This window comes from Leucoraja erinacea, chromosome 12 (assembly GCF_028641065.1).
Source record: "Leucoraja erinacea ecotype New England chromosome 12, Leri_hhj_1, whole genome shotgun sequence".
NCBI classification, from domain to species: domain Eukaryota; kingdom Metazoa; phylum Chordata; class Chondrichthyes; order Rajiformes; family Rajidae; genus Leucoraja; species Leucoraja erinaceus.
In genome coordinates, this window is record NC_073388.1 from 12,701,280 (window position 1) to 12,719,580 (window position 18,301).

Sequence of the window (18,301 nt, forward strand, 5' to 3'; positions counted from 1 at the left end):
ACCAGGTTTACTGGTGCTTTCATTTAGACGGGCTGTTTAACACTTTCCTACAGGTGCTTATCCTTGCAGTGCTGATGGAACTGAGCTGATCGCACTTGTTGTTTGGGAAGGGGCAGTGAGGAGAGAAACGACCGTGCTTAGTAATGGAGAATTTCCAAGCTTGACATCTCCCAGTCATTTTTTATTTTTGCTTGACCTGGTTGTCTTGCTGTTTCAGCATTGTGCCTCCTGAGCCATCGATTGGCAATTCCTCTGGGTTTCTTACTTGCTGGTCTGCTGAGCAGGATGCTTGTTCAGTGCATGTCTGGCTGGTTAAATAATTGACTTGCTTATCTTTAGAAAATCTACCATTGGCATGTAATATAAAAATGGATGTACAGACTGAACAAAGACTTGCATATAAATATTTTCTCATGAATCACATGAATAAACCAAAGATTTAAAGCTTCAAAGATTCGTTCTTCTTCCGAATTGAGATGTAGGCATCGCTGAACTCTGATTCACCAATAAAGTATTCTGAAGACTCGTGCTCATAAAGTATTCATGCTTAGCACTGAAGGGGTAAATATGATGGTTGGCAGAGTAGTCATACAGTGTGAAAACAGGCCCACTTGCCTGTATTTGCCCCATTAGAGGCTAGCGGAATCAAGGGATATGGGGAGAAGGCAGGCGCGCGTTACTGATTGTGGATGATCAGGCGGTGCTGGCTCGAATGGCCAAATGGCTGCCTCCTGCACTTATTTTCTATGTTTCTGTATCTCTCTAAACCTGTCCCATGCACATACCTGTCTAAATGTTTCCTCAACTTTGTGACGGTACCTGCCTCAACGACCTCCATAGCTCTTTCCATGCAACCACCATCTATTGTATGAAAAAGTTACCCCTCGAGTTCCTATTAAATCTTCCTTCCCCCCCCCATCCCCCCTCACCCTTAAACCTATGTCCTCTGGTTCTTGAATCACCTACTCCAGGCAATAGACTATGTGCATCAACCTGATCTATTCCTCCTCTATAAGATCACCCCTCATCCTCCTGAGCTTAAAGGAAAATAGTCCTAGCCTGCTCAACCACTCCCTATAGCATAGGCCCTTGATTTCTGGCAACATCTTTGTAAATGTTGGCAGAATGGCCAACTATTGAACCTCGTATTTATTAAAGAGTTACATTTTAAACTTGTCTGACTTCTGCAAGTTATCTGAACTGACAGGTAATTCCTTTGAACCATGAGCCAATGTTTTGAAGCATTTCCTTTGTAACTTTTTTTCCCTTAGTAAACAAGTCAATCTATTACTGTTTGCTAAGACCTAATAAATGGAAATCCAGCCATGCTCTGTAATGGCAACAGCTGGTAATGGCATGTTGCCCTGCAATAACTGGCAGACGGTCAGAAAGGTATCTCATTTTAATCACGCCCAGCAAATTAGTAATTACTTTATTGAACAAATAGAGTAAGAACTCAATAGAACATTCTTCTATTAAAATATTTTCACGAATCTCGTGGTATTTTAAGTTCGGTGGTGAAATGGGCAAAATATTATTATTTGAGAAATATGTTCTAACAAAGTGGTGTCTTTCAGGTGTTTGCCCCAGTTCCAGCATGTCTCAGTTGGGTGGATGCTAAGATTCCATGTTGTCATTTTTTTTTACAAAGCAGGAAATGTGCCCTTTACCTTGGCCAAGATACAGTTATCGGATTGCTATTTTGGGTGTATTACTCACATTAAACGATTGCTATATTTGCAGAAAGAATTCATTCACTTTAAGAGTTTCATTTTTTGCACTACTTGTAATCGGGTATAAAGCAATTGTGTCATATTGTGTCACTTCCAAAACAATTATGGATAAGAAAGAATCATCTATTGAAATGAGTCAGGTTTAAAATGGAGGGGAAAAGATGTGTGATATGCTGATGGGCAGTATGAGCAGCTGTACTGAGTCAAATTAAATGCAAATGATGGATGATCCAAAAGTGTACAGATATTAACTGGTATAAGCAGTAGTTTCACCTCCAATCTTACACCTAATTTTCTGGTTTTGAAAGAATAGTTCCAGATTTATTTGTGAATAGACTGCTGGAGTTGGGAAGGTTCTTGGTGTGTGGGAGGTTGGGTGAATTTGATGTTTTTAAATCAATGGAGGGTTTAGCTTGGATGATTAAACTGTTTCCAAAACCCAAGTATGCACATTTTAATTGACTGGCATAAGACCCAGAGGCAGCATAAGGATAGTGCTTTGTGTACTAATAGGTTTGGGTATCAAGGGCATTTCATGACCAGGTAATGGAAATTGGCAGTGGCCTTCAAAAGGAGTGGGGACGGGACTGGGGGGGGGGGGGGGGGGGGGGGGGTTAATAGGGGTCTTTCAGTTGGCAAAGATGGGAGAGTGATTTTCAAGTCAGCAATGGCATGATGTGTAATTCAACAGCAAAGCACTAGAACCTATTTTTTCTTTTTCTGATTGAGCATATCCTGGTTACTTTCAAGGGCATGAACGGCACTTCCATACAATTCAAAGTACATCCAAGGTGATAGTGCTCAGATTTGTACTGTATTTGCCAATAGGCCATTATGGTAGAGCTGACCTCTCACTGACTTGTGGTGCTCCTGCCACACTATTTATTGCAGTTCTATTGTGTACACTTCCTGTAATTATTTTGCCAAGAAAATTAACTTATCCCAGATTAGTTTTTTATTGGACAATTGAGCTAGGATCTCTAGTCCTCATGTGATCTTGCACAAGTTATGATTAGTGTCCAAACAGGGACTGATAAAATACTTAGTGAAATTATTCACTGGAATTTAGAAGGATGAGAGGATATCTTTTAGAAACATATAAAATTCTTAGAGGATTGGACAGGATAGATGACGGAAAAATGTTACCGATGTTGGGGGAGTCCAGAACCAGGGGAAACAGTTTAAGAATAAGGGGTAGGCTATTTAGGACTGAGATGAGGAAAAACGTTTACACCCAGAGAGTTGTGAATCTGTGGAATTCTCTGCCACAGAAGGCAGTGGAGGCCAATTCACTGGATGTTTTCAAGAGAGAGTTAGATTTGGCTCTTGGGGCTAAAGGAATCAAGGGATATGGGGTATAAGCCAGAACAGGGTACTAATTTTAGATGATCAGCCATTATCATATGGAATGGTGGAATTGGCTCAAAGGCCTACTCCTGCACCTGTTTTTTCTATGTGTCTATGTGACTTCTCTTTAAAATTACTTTTTGCTTCTTCCAGGTAACTCAGCAGGATGTCCGTAAGGAAAGCCCACTTCTTTTTAAGTTCAGAGCAAAGTTTTTTCCAGAAGATGTCTCTGAAGAGCTGATTCAGGAGATCACCCAGCGCCTGTTCTTCCTCCAAGTGAAAGAGGGTATTCTGAATGATGACATCTACTGTCCCCCAGAGACAGCTGTGCTGTTGGCCTCTTATGCTGTACAGGTCAAATATGGGGATTTCAATAAAGAGTCCCACAAGACTGGCTACCTGTCAAATGACCACCTACTACCACAGCGGTGGGTACCTGTGTTTCTAAAATAACCATGCTTTGAATTTGCTTCACATCAATGTGTGCTGCCTCATTTACTTCTGTCAAAGAAGCAAGATTGTAAAATCTATATTTCTAACGTGTGATCTAAATTTTCTTATTTTGCATCACATCTCAGCACAATTTTTTTATTTTTTTTTCGGGTACCAAAATAGTTCTGGCGATGTCTGGAGAGGCAAAGGTAAAAATACAGCTTTTGGAACTTTAAGTTTTGAGAATTTGCTTTGTTACCAATTTCACAATCAATCTGGTCAGTATTCAGATGAAATGAGATTGTTACTTTAAAGTGTTCAATGGTCTAAGTCGCTCTTTAGACTTTAGAGATACAGCGTGGAAACAGGCCCTTTGGCACACCGAGTCCATGCCGACCAGCGATCGCCCCGTAACTAGCACTATCCTACACACTGGGAACAATTTACCATTTTTACCAGTCAATTCACCTACAAATCTGTATGTCTTTGGAATGTCGGGGGAGAACGTACAAACTCCGTACAGAGAGAGCCCATAGTCAGGATCGAACCCGGATCTCTGGCGTTGTAAGGCAGCACTTTTGTGCCACTGTGCTGCCAATCTATTGATAACAGTGAACCGTGAAACCTCAACCTAAGCAAACTAAAGGTCAAGTTATGTTTTTGTTTGTAATTTGCTGGCTGTGAAATTAATGGTCATCCATCAAGGCAAACAATGAAAGATTGTGTACCAGCGTCAGTAACGGTTCTTGATCTGTAGTTACCAATCCATCCCTGACTAGGTATTAGTTGGGCACACGAGTTGGTCTTGGTGGATTTGCTTTCTTTAGAGGAACAACCTGCTGAAGACAGCAAGAAATGAAGAATAGCTCCGTTAGTGCAAATGATATCCAGTTGCACCAAAGAGTTGAGGAAACCAGTTTTGCACAAATGACCATTTGAATTTCAAATTTAAGATTTGACACATTATGCATTTTAATTGTTTAAAAATCTGAATCCGTTTAATGTAATATTGATGTCTTATTTCTTGTGCTAGTCCTTTGTTTGTTCATGATCTATGTTTATTTTTTTAAACGTCCTATCGTAACCATCCATATCCCTATTTCATGTTGGTTAATGGTCTTCTTTTAGCTGGCTTTTGTGTGCTTGTTATGATGCCTTTCTCTTGTTCATGCAGGCAAATCTCCGTTTTTCTCTTGGACATTTTTTTTGAAATGTTTCCTCTTTGTTAGTCTTGTTACAGCTGGCCTGTTGCCTTTGTTTTTGATTGCAGTTAATTATTGAAAAAAATTATATCTCTGTAAACCCAGATTTCTGCTCTGATTTATAATAAAGTTGAATGTTTAATTCTTTTTCAGTGCCAAGAGAAAGAGGTGACTTCCCCCCCCCCCCCCCCCGAAACTTTTACCCTCTATTGCCGTAGAGTAGGTCACTTCCCAAGGACACGGGTCCCGGTTCTCCATAGCTCTATATTCTCTACCAACAAGTGGTTCTTAATTCCAAATCTTGGTGCGTAATGCGTAGGAAGGAACTGCAGATGCTGGTTCATACCGAAGATAGAAACAAAATGCTGGAGTAACTCGCCAGCTCGGGGAGTATCTTTGGAGAAAAGGAATAGGTGCCATTTCTGAAGAAGAGTTTTGACCTGAAACTTCACCTATTCCTTTTCTCCGCAGATGCTGTCTGACTCACTGAGTTGCTCCAGCATTGTGTGTCTATCTGTAGTGCTCTATGCTGTACTATTCTGCATAATCAAAAGGGGAGGTCTGGCATTTACCACTTAACGACTTTTAATGTTATTAGCCCATAGTTGCCTAGAACTGGAAACAAATTCCTTGGAGCCTATTCTCCAAAACAAAAGATGCTGCTCTGAGAATGAAGCTTTTCTTTTTCATTATCCCAGCTGGGACAATGAAGAGCACCGTGAAATAGAAACTTGAAGTAAATTCCAGAGTTGGTACCTTGGTAGATAGCACTGCAAATGAACTTAGATTTGGATGTACATGAAGGGAGGAGTAGAGAATAATACAGGTGAGGACTGGAAGGCCAGATGTGGAGCCAATTAAGGTAGAGATTTGTGAGGTTAATACCTAGGGTTTTGTAAATGGTAATACGTATTTTAAAATGGTAATCCTGGTGAATGGGTTTGGTGTCATTTGAAATTTAAGCAACAGATTTGGGTGATCTCAAACTGGGGCAGCCTGAGGGAGAACAGCTGAGATTTTTTTTTATCAGATTAGTCAAGTTTATAGGTAACAAGGTAAGGATGAGAATTTTGATAGAAGACTAGCAGGGTGAGGGAAGACACTAAAGAAATGGAAATAGCTGGTATACTGTGATATATGGCACTAAGTGGCCCTAGGTGGCACAGTAGTAGAGTTGCTGCCTTGCGGAGTCAGAGACACGGGTTCAGTTCCGACTACAGGTGCTGTTTGTACGGAGTTTAAGTATGTAGGAAGGAACTGCAGATGGTGGATGGACACAAATTACTGGAGTAACTCGGCAGGACAGGCAGCATCTCTGGCGGAAGGAATGGGTGATGTTTCAAGTCGAGACCCTTCTTCAGACTAAAGTCAGGGGAAAGGGAAACGAGGTGTAGACGGAAATGTAGAGAGATATAGAACAAATAAAAGAAAGATGTGCAAAAAAGTAACGATGATAACGGAAACAGACCGCTGTTTGCTAGGTGAGAACGAGAAGCTGGTGCGACTTGATTGGGGGAGGGATGGAGAGAGAGGGAATGCAGGGGTTACTTGAAGTTAGAGGAATCAATATTCATACCACTGGGTTGTAAGTTGCCCAAGCTTGGCAGGAACAGCATCTCGTATTTTGCTTGGGCAGCTTACAGCCCAAAAGATGGTAGATTGTCCCTGGTGTGTAGGATAGTGTTAGTGTGCGGTGATCACTGGTGAGCACAGATTTGGTGGTCTGAAGGGCCAGTTTCTGTGCTGTCTCTCTAAACTAAACTAGAAACATAGAAATTAGGTGCAGGAGTAGGCCATTTGGCCCTTCGAGCCTGCACCGCCATTCAATATGATCATGGCTGATCATCCAACTCAGTATCCCGTACCTGCCTTCTCTCCATACCCCCTGATCCCCTTAGCCACAAGGGCCACATCTAACTCCCTCTTAAATATAGCCAATGAACTGGCCTCAACTACCCTCTGTGGCAGAGAGTTCCAGAGATTCACCACTCACTAAGTTCAATGAAGTGGATTGCAAGTACAGTAGTCTGTTTTGATTTCTCAATTTTGGAGGAGATTTAGAGATGGCTGTGGAATGAATTAAATTTCATTTATGGAGGACATGTTTGTCCATCCAAAAGGGAATGCCAGATTTGGAGAAGGCGAAATCAAGGAAAGATAAAGAAAAGGCAGAGCCAAAAGTCTTCCATTTGGCCAAACAGTTAAATTGAGGTCAACTTAATACTTTGGGATTTAGGAGTTGAGATTACACATTCGAGGTCACTAATCAGTCGTTATGATATATTAATTTTAAACTGGATACAGGAAGTTAATAGGTCACCCTGGACACTTTTGTCTTTGCTTTTCCAATGCAATCATTCAAGGTTTTAGCTTGTGTCTTCGTAATTGTCCAGATATCTTTTGTTCGGCTAATTTGTTATGATTCATTGAATAAGAATAATGGGTGGGCTGTACCACACCTTAAGTAGTGCCTTTCTTTGTTCCCTCCATTTGTCTATCTTTGTGTTTGTAAGTACCCCCTTTTCATTGTCCACCCAGATTTCTTTTTAATGGTTCCTCATCCTCAAAAGGAAGGCAAATCCTCCCACTTCTTTTAGGAAGGAGATGAGGAGAAATTTATTTAGTCAGAGGGTGAATCTGTGGAATGTTTTTGCCACAGGACGGTGCAGAGGCCAAGTCGGTGGATATTTTTAAGGCAGAGATAGATTGATTAGTACAGGTGTCAGAGGCTATGGGGAGAAGGCAGGAGAATGGGGTTAGGAGGGAGAGATAGATCCGCTATGATTGAATGGCGGAGTGGACTTGATGGCCTAATTCTACTCCTATTTCTTATGACATTATGACTTGGGGCATTCTCTTGTTTATCCTGCCACGTGGGGACATTCAGCTGCAGCTTGGCTGTGATGATTACTCCCTTTTGTCTGTCTCTGACTCACCCACGGGTTTGTCAAAGGTCTCCCTTCAGGGGAAACTCCACGATCCTGCTGCATGAAGTCTTTCTTCATGCACTTAAAACTTTTCAAAAGCTTGTATCATAATCTAAGCACCACCTATGTTTATTCTTCAAATTTGGCATCTGTAGCAGAATTGGCTCATTAATTGTCATTGTGGATTTGGCATGTGGTAAATTGGTGGTTCAATTGTCAGTCAACAGCTGCTGCATTGTTGCTCCATTCAATGGGAAGAATAGGAACACTGCGAGCTGGCACCCGCCCCACCCCATACGAATTACTGGAGCTCCTGCTAATTAAGATGTATCCCAAATGCGATCTGTTTGTGCACATGAAATCCAATGCAGACTCACTCCTGAAACTCTTGTCCAATTTGTGTGTGGGGTTCTTTAATTTTTTGCGTGTGATAACTGTGTGAACCATTTGCCTCTCCTTTTCAGTGTCCTCGAACAACACAAGTTGAACAAAGAACAGTGGGAGGATCGAATCCAAATCTGGCATGAGGAGCACCGAGGAATGATCAGGTCTTTATTTAACCTTTTTTTTATTTAAATCCAAAATTATATAACTTGCATATTTACCAGAAGCGTTGAAATCGCTATCATTCAGTCATTAGTCTTTCCCTCCTGATTTCCATCATTAGCATAGAAATGGGGTTTCCCACTTTACCTGAAGTGCCTTGTTTAAATCTAAAATAGTAACCCTGTATATTGATGCCAATGTTAATAACGGCACGGAACGTCCACGCTGTAATTTTAGGATTTTAAATTTCGGGATGAGATAAGAGTGCACGTTTTGTGATGTACTAATATATGACGGGTTGTACAGGGTCTTGTACTAGTCCCACCTGCCCGCAATTGACCCATATCGCTCAAACATTTTCCTATTCAAGTACCTGTCTAAATGTTGCTATAGCAACTGCCTCCTCTAGCAGCTCATTCCATGTATGGACCACCCTTTGTGTGAAAAGGTGGCCTCTCAGGTGCCTATTAAATCTTTTACCTCCCATCTTAAACCTCAGTCCCCTGGTCCTTAATTTCCCCTATTCTGAATTTACCCCATCTATTCTCCTCGTGATTTTGTACAACTCTATAAGATCATGCTTTGGCCTCCCGCGTACAAGGAATAAAGTCCTAGCCTACCCAATCTCTCCCTACAGCTCAGTACCTCATGTCCTGGCAACATCCTTGTAAATCTTCTCTGTACTTTCCACTGCAAACCTGTGCCCAATGCAATGCTCTTTGTGTTTTACTGCCCGCTCACTCCCCACAGCTGCCTTTCAGCTGCTCTGCATGCTAACCATAATATAGAGGTCCATAATTGCGAGGGTTTGCTGTATGAACAGAAATCTTATGATAGGAATTAAATCCATAAATCCTAAAATAAAACTGAAGTTATTTATACTTGAAGTAAAATGGTTCAACTCTACGCTACTTAATGCATTCATATTGATGTTTGTGGTTGCAATATTGTTTTTTTTCCATGTTTTGAATCTATTAAAAACAAGGCTATATGTAGGGATGTTATTATTTTTTTTTGCCCTAGCCAATTTCATTGCTCAATGCTGAACTAAAGCTCTTGCACAATTTTTTTTTGTTCCAGATTTAATGTTGCACACTAGTCCTTTGGAAAAGTTAAACCAAGTGCCAAGCACTTTGCCATGAATAGATTGTGTACCAGGCTCAATGAAGCAAACCTATTGTGAAAATTATCCTGGTAACTTTTTCTTTTCAGTCCGCAGTATAATTTTCCATTCTCAGATTTGCTTTTCAACAAGTTTTTATAAAGGACTGTAGCAATGTTATAGCAGAAAATATTTAAAGTTCTACCTCTTACCATGGGTCCACCACTTGAAGCACTAGCTCTGTTCTTTATTCCACAGATGTGGAGTTTTCTCAGCACTTCTAGCTATGTTTTTTTTCATATTTTCAGCACCTGAAGTTATTTGATCTTCCGCCTCTGCTGTGAATTTGTCGATCTATTAAACATTATTATTGACTCTGGATTTTCTTCAACAGAGAGGATGCCATGATGGAATATCTGAAAATTGCTCAAGATCTTGAAATGTATGGAGTTAACTACTTCAATATCAAAAACAAAAAAGGCTCTGAGCTCTGGCTTGGCGTTGATGCTCTTGGATTGAACATCTATGAACATGAAGATCGGTAAGAGATTGCACCTGTACTGTATGAGAGAAATACTTTTAACAACCTTGTTTTTCCCTGCTGACCTTAACATAATTTGCCTTTTGTAGCAAAGAAAGGAGGGAGAGAGAAAACTGGGAATTATAGACTAGTTCGCCTGACATCGGTAGTGGGCAATAATGGCAGTGCATTTGGAAAGCAGTGACAGGAACGGTCAAAGTCAGCATGGATTTATGAAGTGGAAATCATGCTTGACTAATCTGATAATTTTTGAGAATGTAACAAGTAGAATGGATAAGGGAGAGCCAGTGGATGTGTATCTAGGCTTTCAAAAAGCCTGACACGGTCCCACACAAGAGATTAGTGTGCAAAATTAGAGCATATAGTATTGGGGGTAGGGTACTGACATGGATAGAGAGCTGGTCGGCAAAGAGTAGGAATTAACGGGTCCCTTTTCAGAATGGCAGGCAGTGACTAGTGGGGTGCCGCAAGGCTCAGTGCTTGGACCCCAGTTATTTACAATATATATTAACGATTTAGACAAAGGAACATCTCTAGGTCTGCGGATGACACAGAGCTGGGTGGCGGGATGAACTGGGAGGAGGATGCTATGAGGCTGCAGGGTGACTTGGGATAGGTTGGGTGAGTGGGCAGAAGCATGGCAGATGCAGTATAATGTGGATGAATGTGAGGTTATCCATTTTGGTGGCAAGAACAAGAAAGCAGATTATTTATGTGTCTCTCTTCGGTTTAACCCAGCATCTGCAGTTCTTCCTTACACATTATCTGAATTATGTCAGATTAGGAAAAGGGTAGGTGCAATAGCGAAAGGATTAGAGTATAGGAGCAAGGAAATCCTACTGCAGTTGTACAGGGCCCTGGTGAGACCACACCTGGAGTATTGTGTGCAGTTTTGGTCTCCTAATTTGAGGAAGAACTTTCTTGCTATTGAAGGAGTGCAGCGTATGTTCACCAGGTTAATTCCCGGGATGATGGGACTGACGTATGGTGAAAGAATGGATCGACTGGGCTTATATTCACTGAAATTTAGGATGAGAGGGGACTTATAGAGACATATAAAATTCTTAAGGGATTGGACAGGCTAAACCAGGGGTCACAGTGTAAGAATAAGGAGTAGGCTATTTAGGACTGAGATGAGGAAAAACATTTTCACCTAGAGAGCTGTGAATCTGTAGAAATCTCTGCCACAGAAGGCAGTGGAGGCCAATTCACTGGATGTTTTCATGAGAGTTGGATATAGTTCTTGGGGCTAACGGAATCAAGGGCTATGTGGAGAAAGCAGGAACAGGGTACTGATCTTGGATGATCAGTCATGATCATTATGAATGGCGGTGCTGTCTCGAAGGGCTGAATGGCCTACTTCTGCACCTATTTTCTATGTTTCTATTGACACACAGTGCAGGAGTATATGCAGTCATTCAGCTGGTGAAAAATGGCCAGCAATATTTGCATGGGAATGTGGAGCTATTACTGTGGTTGGTTTGATTGGAATAAAATCCCCAAGACAGCTAAATCAGTCTGGCCTGTAATGAGATGGGTGATTGGGTGAATCAAACTGGCAGGGGTGCTGAGGAAGAGGATTTCTTGGAATGTATACGGGATAGTTATCTAAACCAACATGTAGAGGAACCAACGAGAGAGCTGGCTATTTTAGACTGGGTATTGAGTAATGAGGAAGGGTTAGTTAGTAGTCTTGTTGTGCGTGGCCCCTTGGGCAAGAGTGACCATAATATGGTTGAGTTCTTCATTAGGATGGAGAGTGACATTGTTAATTCAGAAACAATGGTTTTGAACTTAAAGAAAGGTAACTTTGAGGGTATGAGACGTGAATTGGCCAAGATTGACTGGCAAGTAATTCTAAAAGGGTTGACGGTGGATATACAATGGAAGGCATTTAAAGACTGCATGGATGAACTACAAAAATTGTTCATCCCAGTTTGGCAAAAGAATAAATCAGGGAAGGTAGTGCATCCATGGATAACAAGGGAAATCAGGGATAGTATCAAAGCAAAGGATGATGCGTACAAACTAGCCAGAAAAAGCAGCATACCGGAGGACTGGGAGAAATTCAGAGACCAGCAGAGGAGGACGAAGGGCTTAATTAGAAAAGGAAAAATGGATTATGAAAGAAAACTGGCAGTGAACATAAAATCTGACTGCAAAAGTTTTTATAGATATGTGAAAAGAAAGAGATTAGTTAAAACAAATGTAGGTCCCTTGCAGTCAGAAACAGGTGAGTTGATCATGGGGAACCAGGATATGGCGGACCAATTGAATAACTACTTTGGTTCCGTCTTCACTAAGGAAGACATAAATGATCTGCCGGAAATAGCAGGGGCCCGCGGGTCAAAGGAGGTGGAGGAATTGAGTGAAATCCAGGTTAGTCGGGAAGTGGTGTTGGGTAAATTGAATGGATTAAAGGCCGATAAATCCCCAGGGCCAGATAGGCTGCATCCCAGAGTACTTAAGGAAGTAGCTCCAGAAATAGTGGATGCATTAGTAATAATCTTTCAAAAAACTCCTTAGATTCTGGAGTAGTTCCAGAGGATTGGCGGGTAGCAAACGAAACCCACTTTTTAAGAAGGGAGGGAGAGAGAAAACGGGGAATTACAGACCAGTTAGCCTAACATCGGTAGTGGGGAAACTGCTAGAGTCAGTTATTAAAGATGGGATAGCAGCACATTTAGAAAGTGGTGAAATCATTGGACAAAGTCAGCATGGATTTACGAAAGGTAAATCATGTCTGACGAATCTTATAGAATTTTTCGAGGATGTAACTAGTAGCGTGGATAGGGGAGAACCAGTGGATGTGGTGTATCTGGACTTCCAGAAGGCTTTCGACAAGGTCCCACATAAAAGATTAGTATACAAACTTAAAGCACATGGCATTGGGGGTTCAGTATTGATGTGGATAGAGAACTGGCTGGCAAACAGGAAGCAAAGAGTAGGAGTAAACGGGTCCTTTTCACAATGGCAGGCAGTGACTAGTGGGGTACCGCAAGGCTCAGTACTGGGACCCCAGCTATTTACAATATATATTAATGATCTGGATGAGGGAATTGAAGGCAATATCTCCAAGTTTGCGGATGACACTAAGCTGGGGGGCAGTGTTAGGTGTGAGGAGGATGCTAGGAGACTGCAAGGTGACTTGGATAGGCTGGGTGAGTGGGCAAATGTTTGGCAGATGCAGTTTAATGTGGATAAATGTGAGGTTATCCATTTTGGTGGCAAAAACGGGAAAGCAGATTATTATCTAAACGGTGGCCGATTGGGAAAGGGGGAGATGCAGCGAGACCTGGGTGTCATGGTACACCAGTCATTGAAGGTAGGCATGCAGGTGCAGCAGGCAGTAAAGAAAGCGAATGGCATGTTGGCTTTCATAGCAAGATGATTTGAGTATAGGAGCAGGGAGGTTCTACTGCAGTTGTATAGGGTCTTGGTGAGACCACACCTGGAGTATTGCGTGCAGTTTTGGTCTCCAAATCTGAGGAAGGACATTATTGCCATAGAGGGAGTGCAGAGAAGGTTCACCAGACTGATTCCTGGGATGTCAGGACTGTCTTATGAAGAAAGACTGGATAGACTTGGTTTATACTCTCTAGAGTTTAGGAGATTGAGAGGGGATCTTATAGAAACTTACAAAATTCTTAAGGGGTTGGACAGGCTAGATGCAGGAAGATTGTTTCCGATGTTGGGGAAGTCCAGGACAAGGGGTCACAGCTTAAGGATAAGGGGGAAATCCTTTAAAACTGAGATGAGGAGAACTTTTTTCACACAGAGTGGTGAATCTCTGGAACTCTCTGCCACAGAGGGTAGTTGAGGCCAGTTCATTGGCTATATTTAAGAGGGAGTTAGATGTGGCCCTTGTGGCCAAGGGGATCAGAGGGTATGGAGAAAAGGCAGGTACGGGATACTGAGTTGGATGATCAGCCATGATCATATTAAATGGTGGTGCAGGCTCGAAGGGCCGAATGGCCTACTCCTGCACCTAATTTCTATGTTTCTATGTTTCTATGAGAGCAACCCGAACTGGGCATGTCATGGCAAAGGGCAAGCAGGCAAGCAGTGGAGTTCTTGGTTTTCATAATGGTTGGACAAAGGCCACATTTTACATGAAAATGTACCTTTTGATTTTAATCAATATTTCACTATTGATTATTGGGGAGTCACCCGTCTGGTAGACGTTTGTTCATATTTACAAATGTTGAAGGTTTAGTGTTTTGTAATCGAGGAGATTGCATTTGCCTGGGTCCTGGCATGCTGCAGTGGTTAGTCATCAACTTCCATAAGACAAGAGGGGCCTAGAGATGTATGCTGGGTTTTTGAAACCAGGAATTAAGATCAAAACAAAAAGTCCACTCTTGCCCTTGCTTGGCCTCTCCTTCACTTCATAGTACCATACTTTAGAGATACAGATACAGCGTGGAAACAGGCCCTTCGGCCCACTGAGCCCGTGCCGACCAGAGATCACCCCGTGCACTAGCACTGTCCTACATACTAAGGATAATTTACAATTTTACAGAGGCCAATTAACCGACAAACCTGTATTTTGGAGTGTGGGAGGAAACGGAGCAGCCGTTGAAAACCCACGCAGGTCACGGGGAGAATGTACAAACTCCATACTGACAGCACCCGTAGTCAGTATCGAACCTGGGTCTCTGGCACTGCAAGGCAGCAACTCTTCCCTTTGCGTTACTGAACCGCCCTGAGTTCCGATTTAAACAATCTACCATGCTCAGTCTGCCTCTTTGCTTTAGACTGTCAATGGTTCTATTCCATAGAAACATAGAAAATAGGTGCAGGAAGAGGCCATTCGGCCCTTCGAGCCAGCACCGCCATTCATTGTGATCATGGCTGATCGTCCCCTATCAATAACCCGTGCCTGCCTTCTCCCCATATCCCTTGACTCCACTAGCCCCTAGAGCTCTATCTAACTATCTAAATCCATCCAGTGATTTGGCCTCCACTGCCCTCTGTGGCAGGGAATTCCATAAATTCACAACTCTGGGTGAAAAAGTTTTTTCTCACGTCAGTCTTAAATGACCTCCCCTTTATTCTAAGACTTTGGCCCCTGGTTCTGGACTCGCCCAACATACGGAAAAAATTTCCTGCATCTAGCTTGTCCAGTCCTTTTATAATTTTATATGGTTCTATAAGATTCCCCCTCATCCTTCTAAACTCCAGTGAATACAAGCCTAGTCTTTTCAATCTTTCCTCATATGACAGACCCGCCATCCCATTCCATAAGAGGAAACCAATGATCTGGTTATTTGGGGAAAAGCTTCAATTTTCCTTTTAGGATTAGAAACTAAATCTTCTAATATTCCTTGTGTGGACTTGCTTCATAATATGGTTTCCTAACTGGTAGAGGAAAAAGTTGGTTAAAATCAATGTTGGCTGCAGAATGTGGAATTGAAGTAGCTATCTATTTGGCTCCAATCTCTCTCCTTGTTTCAAGGTTGACACCCAAGATTGGATTCCCCTGGAGCGAAATCCGAAACATTTCATTTAACGACAAAAAGTTTATCATCAAACCAATTGATAAAAAAGCACCAGTAAGTACTAATGATATATGCAGATTGTTTTACAGTTGGTACGAATATGTTGCATATTAGCATATGATGAGCGTTTGACAGCACTGGGGGGGACCTCATTGAAACTAACAGAATAATGAAAAGCATAGATGGAGTGGATGGTTGGGGGAACATCTATAGTCAGAGTGTAGTTAATCTGTGGAGCTCATTGCCGCAGAGGGCTGTGGAGGCCAAGTCAGTGGATATTTTTTAAGGCAGAGCTAGACAGATTCTTGATTTGAGCAGGTGTCAAAGGTTATGGGGAGATGGCAAGAAAATGGGATTAGGAAGCAGAGCTCAGCCATGATTGAATGGCGGAGTAGACTCGATGAGCCGAATGGCCTAATTCTACTCCTATAACTTGTGAACGTGAATGGGGAGGTCCTATACCACAATTAAGCTTTGCCTGAATACCAATCCTACCATTTCTTTGCAGCATTTAGTCTGTATCCACCACACTCTTCCAGTGGTCCTGATATAGCCTGAACAGAGCTTTCTATGGATTACTGTGTCTGCTGAGGAGCTCAACTTTTTTTTTGATTTGGTAATGCAATCCCCGTACTTGTTTTTCTTAAGAATGGAAAGGAGCTTCTGTTCCAAATTGGTCAGCATGGTGGTGATATGTCTTTATATTTTACTGTTGACGTGATTACATGTCACACAGAATTGAAACCTGATTGTGACCAGGATTCTAAACTCAAACATGCGAACTGCACTTAAATCCATTTTCTGGATTAAAAAATAAATAAAAAAATCCTGATATTTGAGACTACCCACTGCATGTGGACATTTTGTGCATAATGTGAAGATGGACATGGATTTGACACAATTGTTTTCCCAGTCCTCCCATGAATGTAGTGGCAATCAATTTTATTGCTTTTCACAGTCCTTCCTACCCATGGAAGCACTGGTATTGCATCCACCCAGGGTTCACCTGTGCAAGTTTCTCCAGTCTGTGCTGAATGCGGGGCATTGCCTGCAATAAGTTATGTAACAGAGTCTTGTGCTTGCTCATTATAACGTTCATAGCTAAAAGGCGCAGGGAGATAGATGCTTGAAAAGCAAGAGATATAATCATGTGGGAAGGGGAAATGTTGATGGTTTCTGTTCATAATGATGCGGTCACCCTTTGCATGATGCTGCCTGCAGAATGCATCTGTTTTCCTTATTGGAATCGTTTAAAATATTGAAATGTGCCAAGCCCGCTTCTCTTTATTTTCATAGGATTTTGTATTCTACGCACCTCGTCTCCGCATAAACAAACGCATCCTAGCGCTGTGTATGGGGAACCATGAACTGTACATGCGTCGGCGTAAGCCTGATACAATTGAAGTCCAGCAGATGAAGGCCCAGGCTAGAGAGGAGAAGCACCAGAAACAGCTAGAAAGGTAAGGAATATTTTATGTGTAGGAAAGGACTGCAGATGCTGGTCTCAACCAAAGATTAGACACAACATGCTGGAGTAACTCAGCGGGACAGGCAGCATCTCTGGAGAGAAGGAATGGGTGACTTTTCGGGTCGAGATGTTTCTTCAGCCTAAGGAATATTTTGTTTTAGTTTAGAGTCCGCACCGACCAGCAATCCACACATTAACACTACCCTACGCGCACACACAAGGGACAATTTTACATTGCTACCAAGCCAATTAACCTACAAACCTGTACGTCGTTTGAGTGTGGGAGGAAGCCGAAGATCTCGGAGAAATCCCACGCAGGTCACGGGGAGAACATGACTATGTTGCCTTGGGATCGTCTCTGCTGAGGCCTTTCTAGGTGAATTTATAACAGCATCCTTTTTTACACATTACAGCATGAACTCTGTTAATTTTTTGTGTGTGTGGTTGGAAGAATGCTGATGGGCACTTGTTGGGGTCGGGGAAGTATGTCCAGTCATGATGATACTATTCAGACTTAGGAGCATGGAGAAGGATCTCGACCCAAAGTCAGCCATTCCTTTTCTCTCGAGATGCTGCCTGTCCTGAGTTAACTCCAGCATTTTGTGTTAATCTACGATTTAAACCACCATCTGCAGTTCCTTCCTACGCTTGATGTATTAGAAGGATGATTTTATAGAAACATATAAAATTATTAAGGGATTGGACAAGCTAAATGCAGGAAACGTATTCCTGATGTTGGAGGAGTCCAGAACCAAGGGCCACAGTTTGAATAAGAGGTTGGCCATGTAGAACTGAGATGAGGAAAATCGTTTTCACCCAGAGAGTTGCGTATTTGTGGAATTCTCTGCCTCAGCAGGCAGTGGAGGCCGATTCACTGGATGCATTAAAAAGAGAGTTAAGGCCCTGTCCCACTTACGTGTCCTTGGCACACAAATTACGCAACCTCACCATCGTTTTGAGGCGCACGGGCATCGTGTGGCCGCACGGGGCCGGTCCCATTGAGAAGCGCGGAGGGGTATGGAGAGAAGGAATGGATGACGTTTCGGGCCAAGACGCTTCTTTCAGACTGAAGAAGGGTCTCGAACCGAAACATCATCCATTCCTTCTCTCCAGAGATGCTGCCGGTCCTGCTGAGTTACTCCTGCATTTCATGTCTATCTTCGGCTGTGCGGATGCATGATGATGCACGTGACTCTCGCGGGACCGTCGCTCCTCAACGCGATGACGTGGTCGCGTAGTTAACGTGCCAAGGACACGCAAGTGGGACGGGGGCTTTAGATAGAGCTCTTAGGGCTAGCGGAATCGAGGGCTATGTGGAGAAGGCTGAAATGGGGTCCTGATTGTGGATGATCAGCCATTGAATGATGGTGCTGGCTCGAGGGGCCGAAGGGTCTAATCCTGCAGCTATTTTCTATGTTTCTATGATAATATTTTCTGTGTGTGCAATTGGTGAAATTCACCCATCCTAACCAATTCCAGTGTAAATACCCACAAGTGTGTTG

The 18,301-nt window shown here is 42.5% G+C and overlaps 1 protein-coding gene across 1 annotated transcript in view; it reads left to right on the forward strand.

Moving 5' to 3' along the window:
• Nucleotides 1–18,301, forward strand: part of msna (moesin a) — a 92,356-nt gene that overhangs the window by 53,818 nt on the left and 20,237 nt on the right. Inside the window, exons 4-8 of the mRNA XM_055643594.1 lie at nt 3,234–3,508; nt 8,106–8,189; nt 9,684–9,830; nt 15,289–15,385; nt 16,628–16,791. Coding sequence (XP_055499569.1) covers nt 3,234–3,508; nt 8,106–8,189; nt 9,684–9,830; nt 15,289–15,385; nt 16,628–16,791 — 767 coding nt within the window. The remainder of the gene's footprint in view (nt 1–3,233; nt 3,509–8,105; nt 8,190–9,683; nt 9,831–15,288; nt 15,386–16,627; nt 16,792–18,301) is intronic.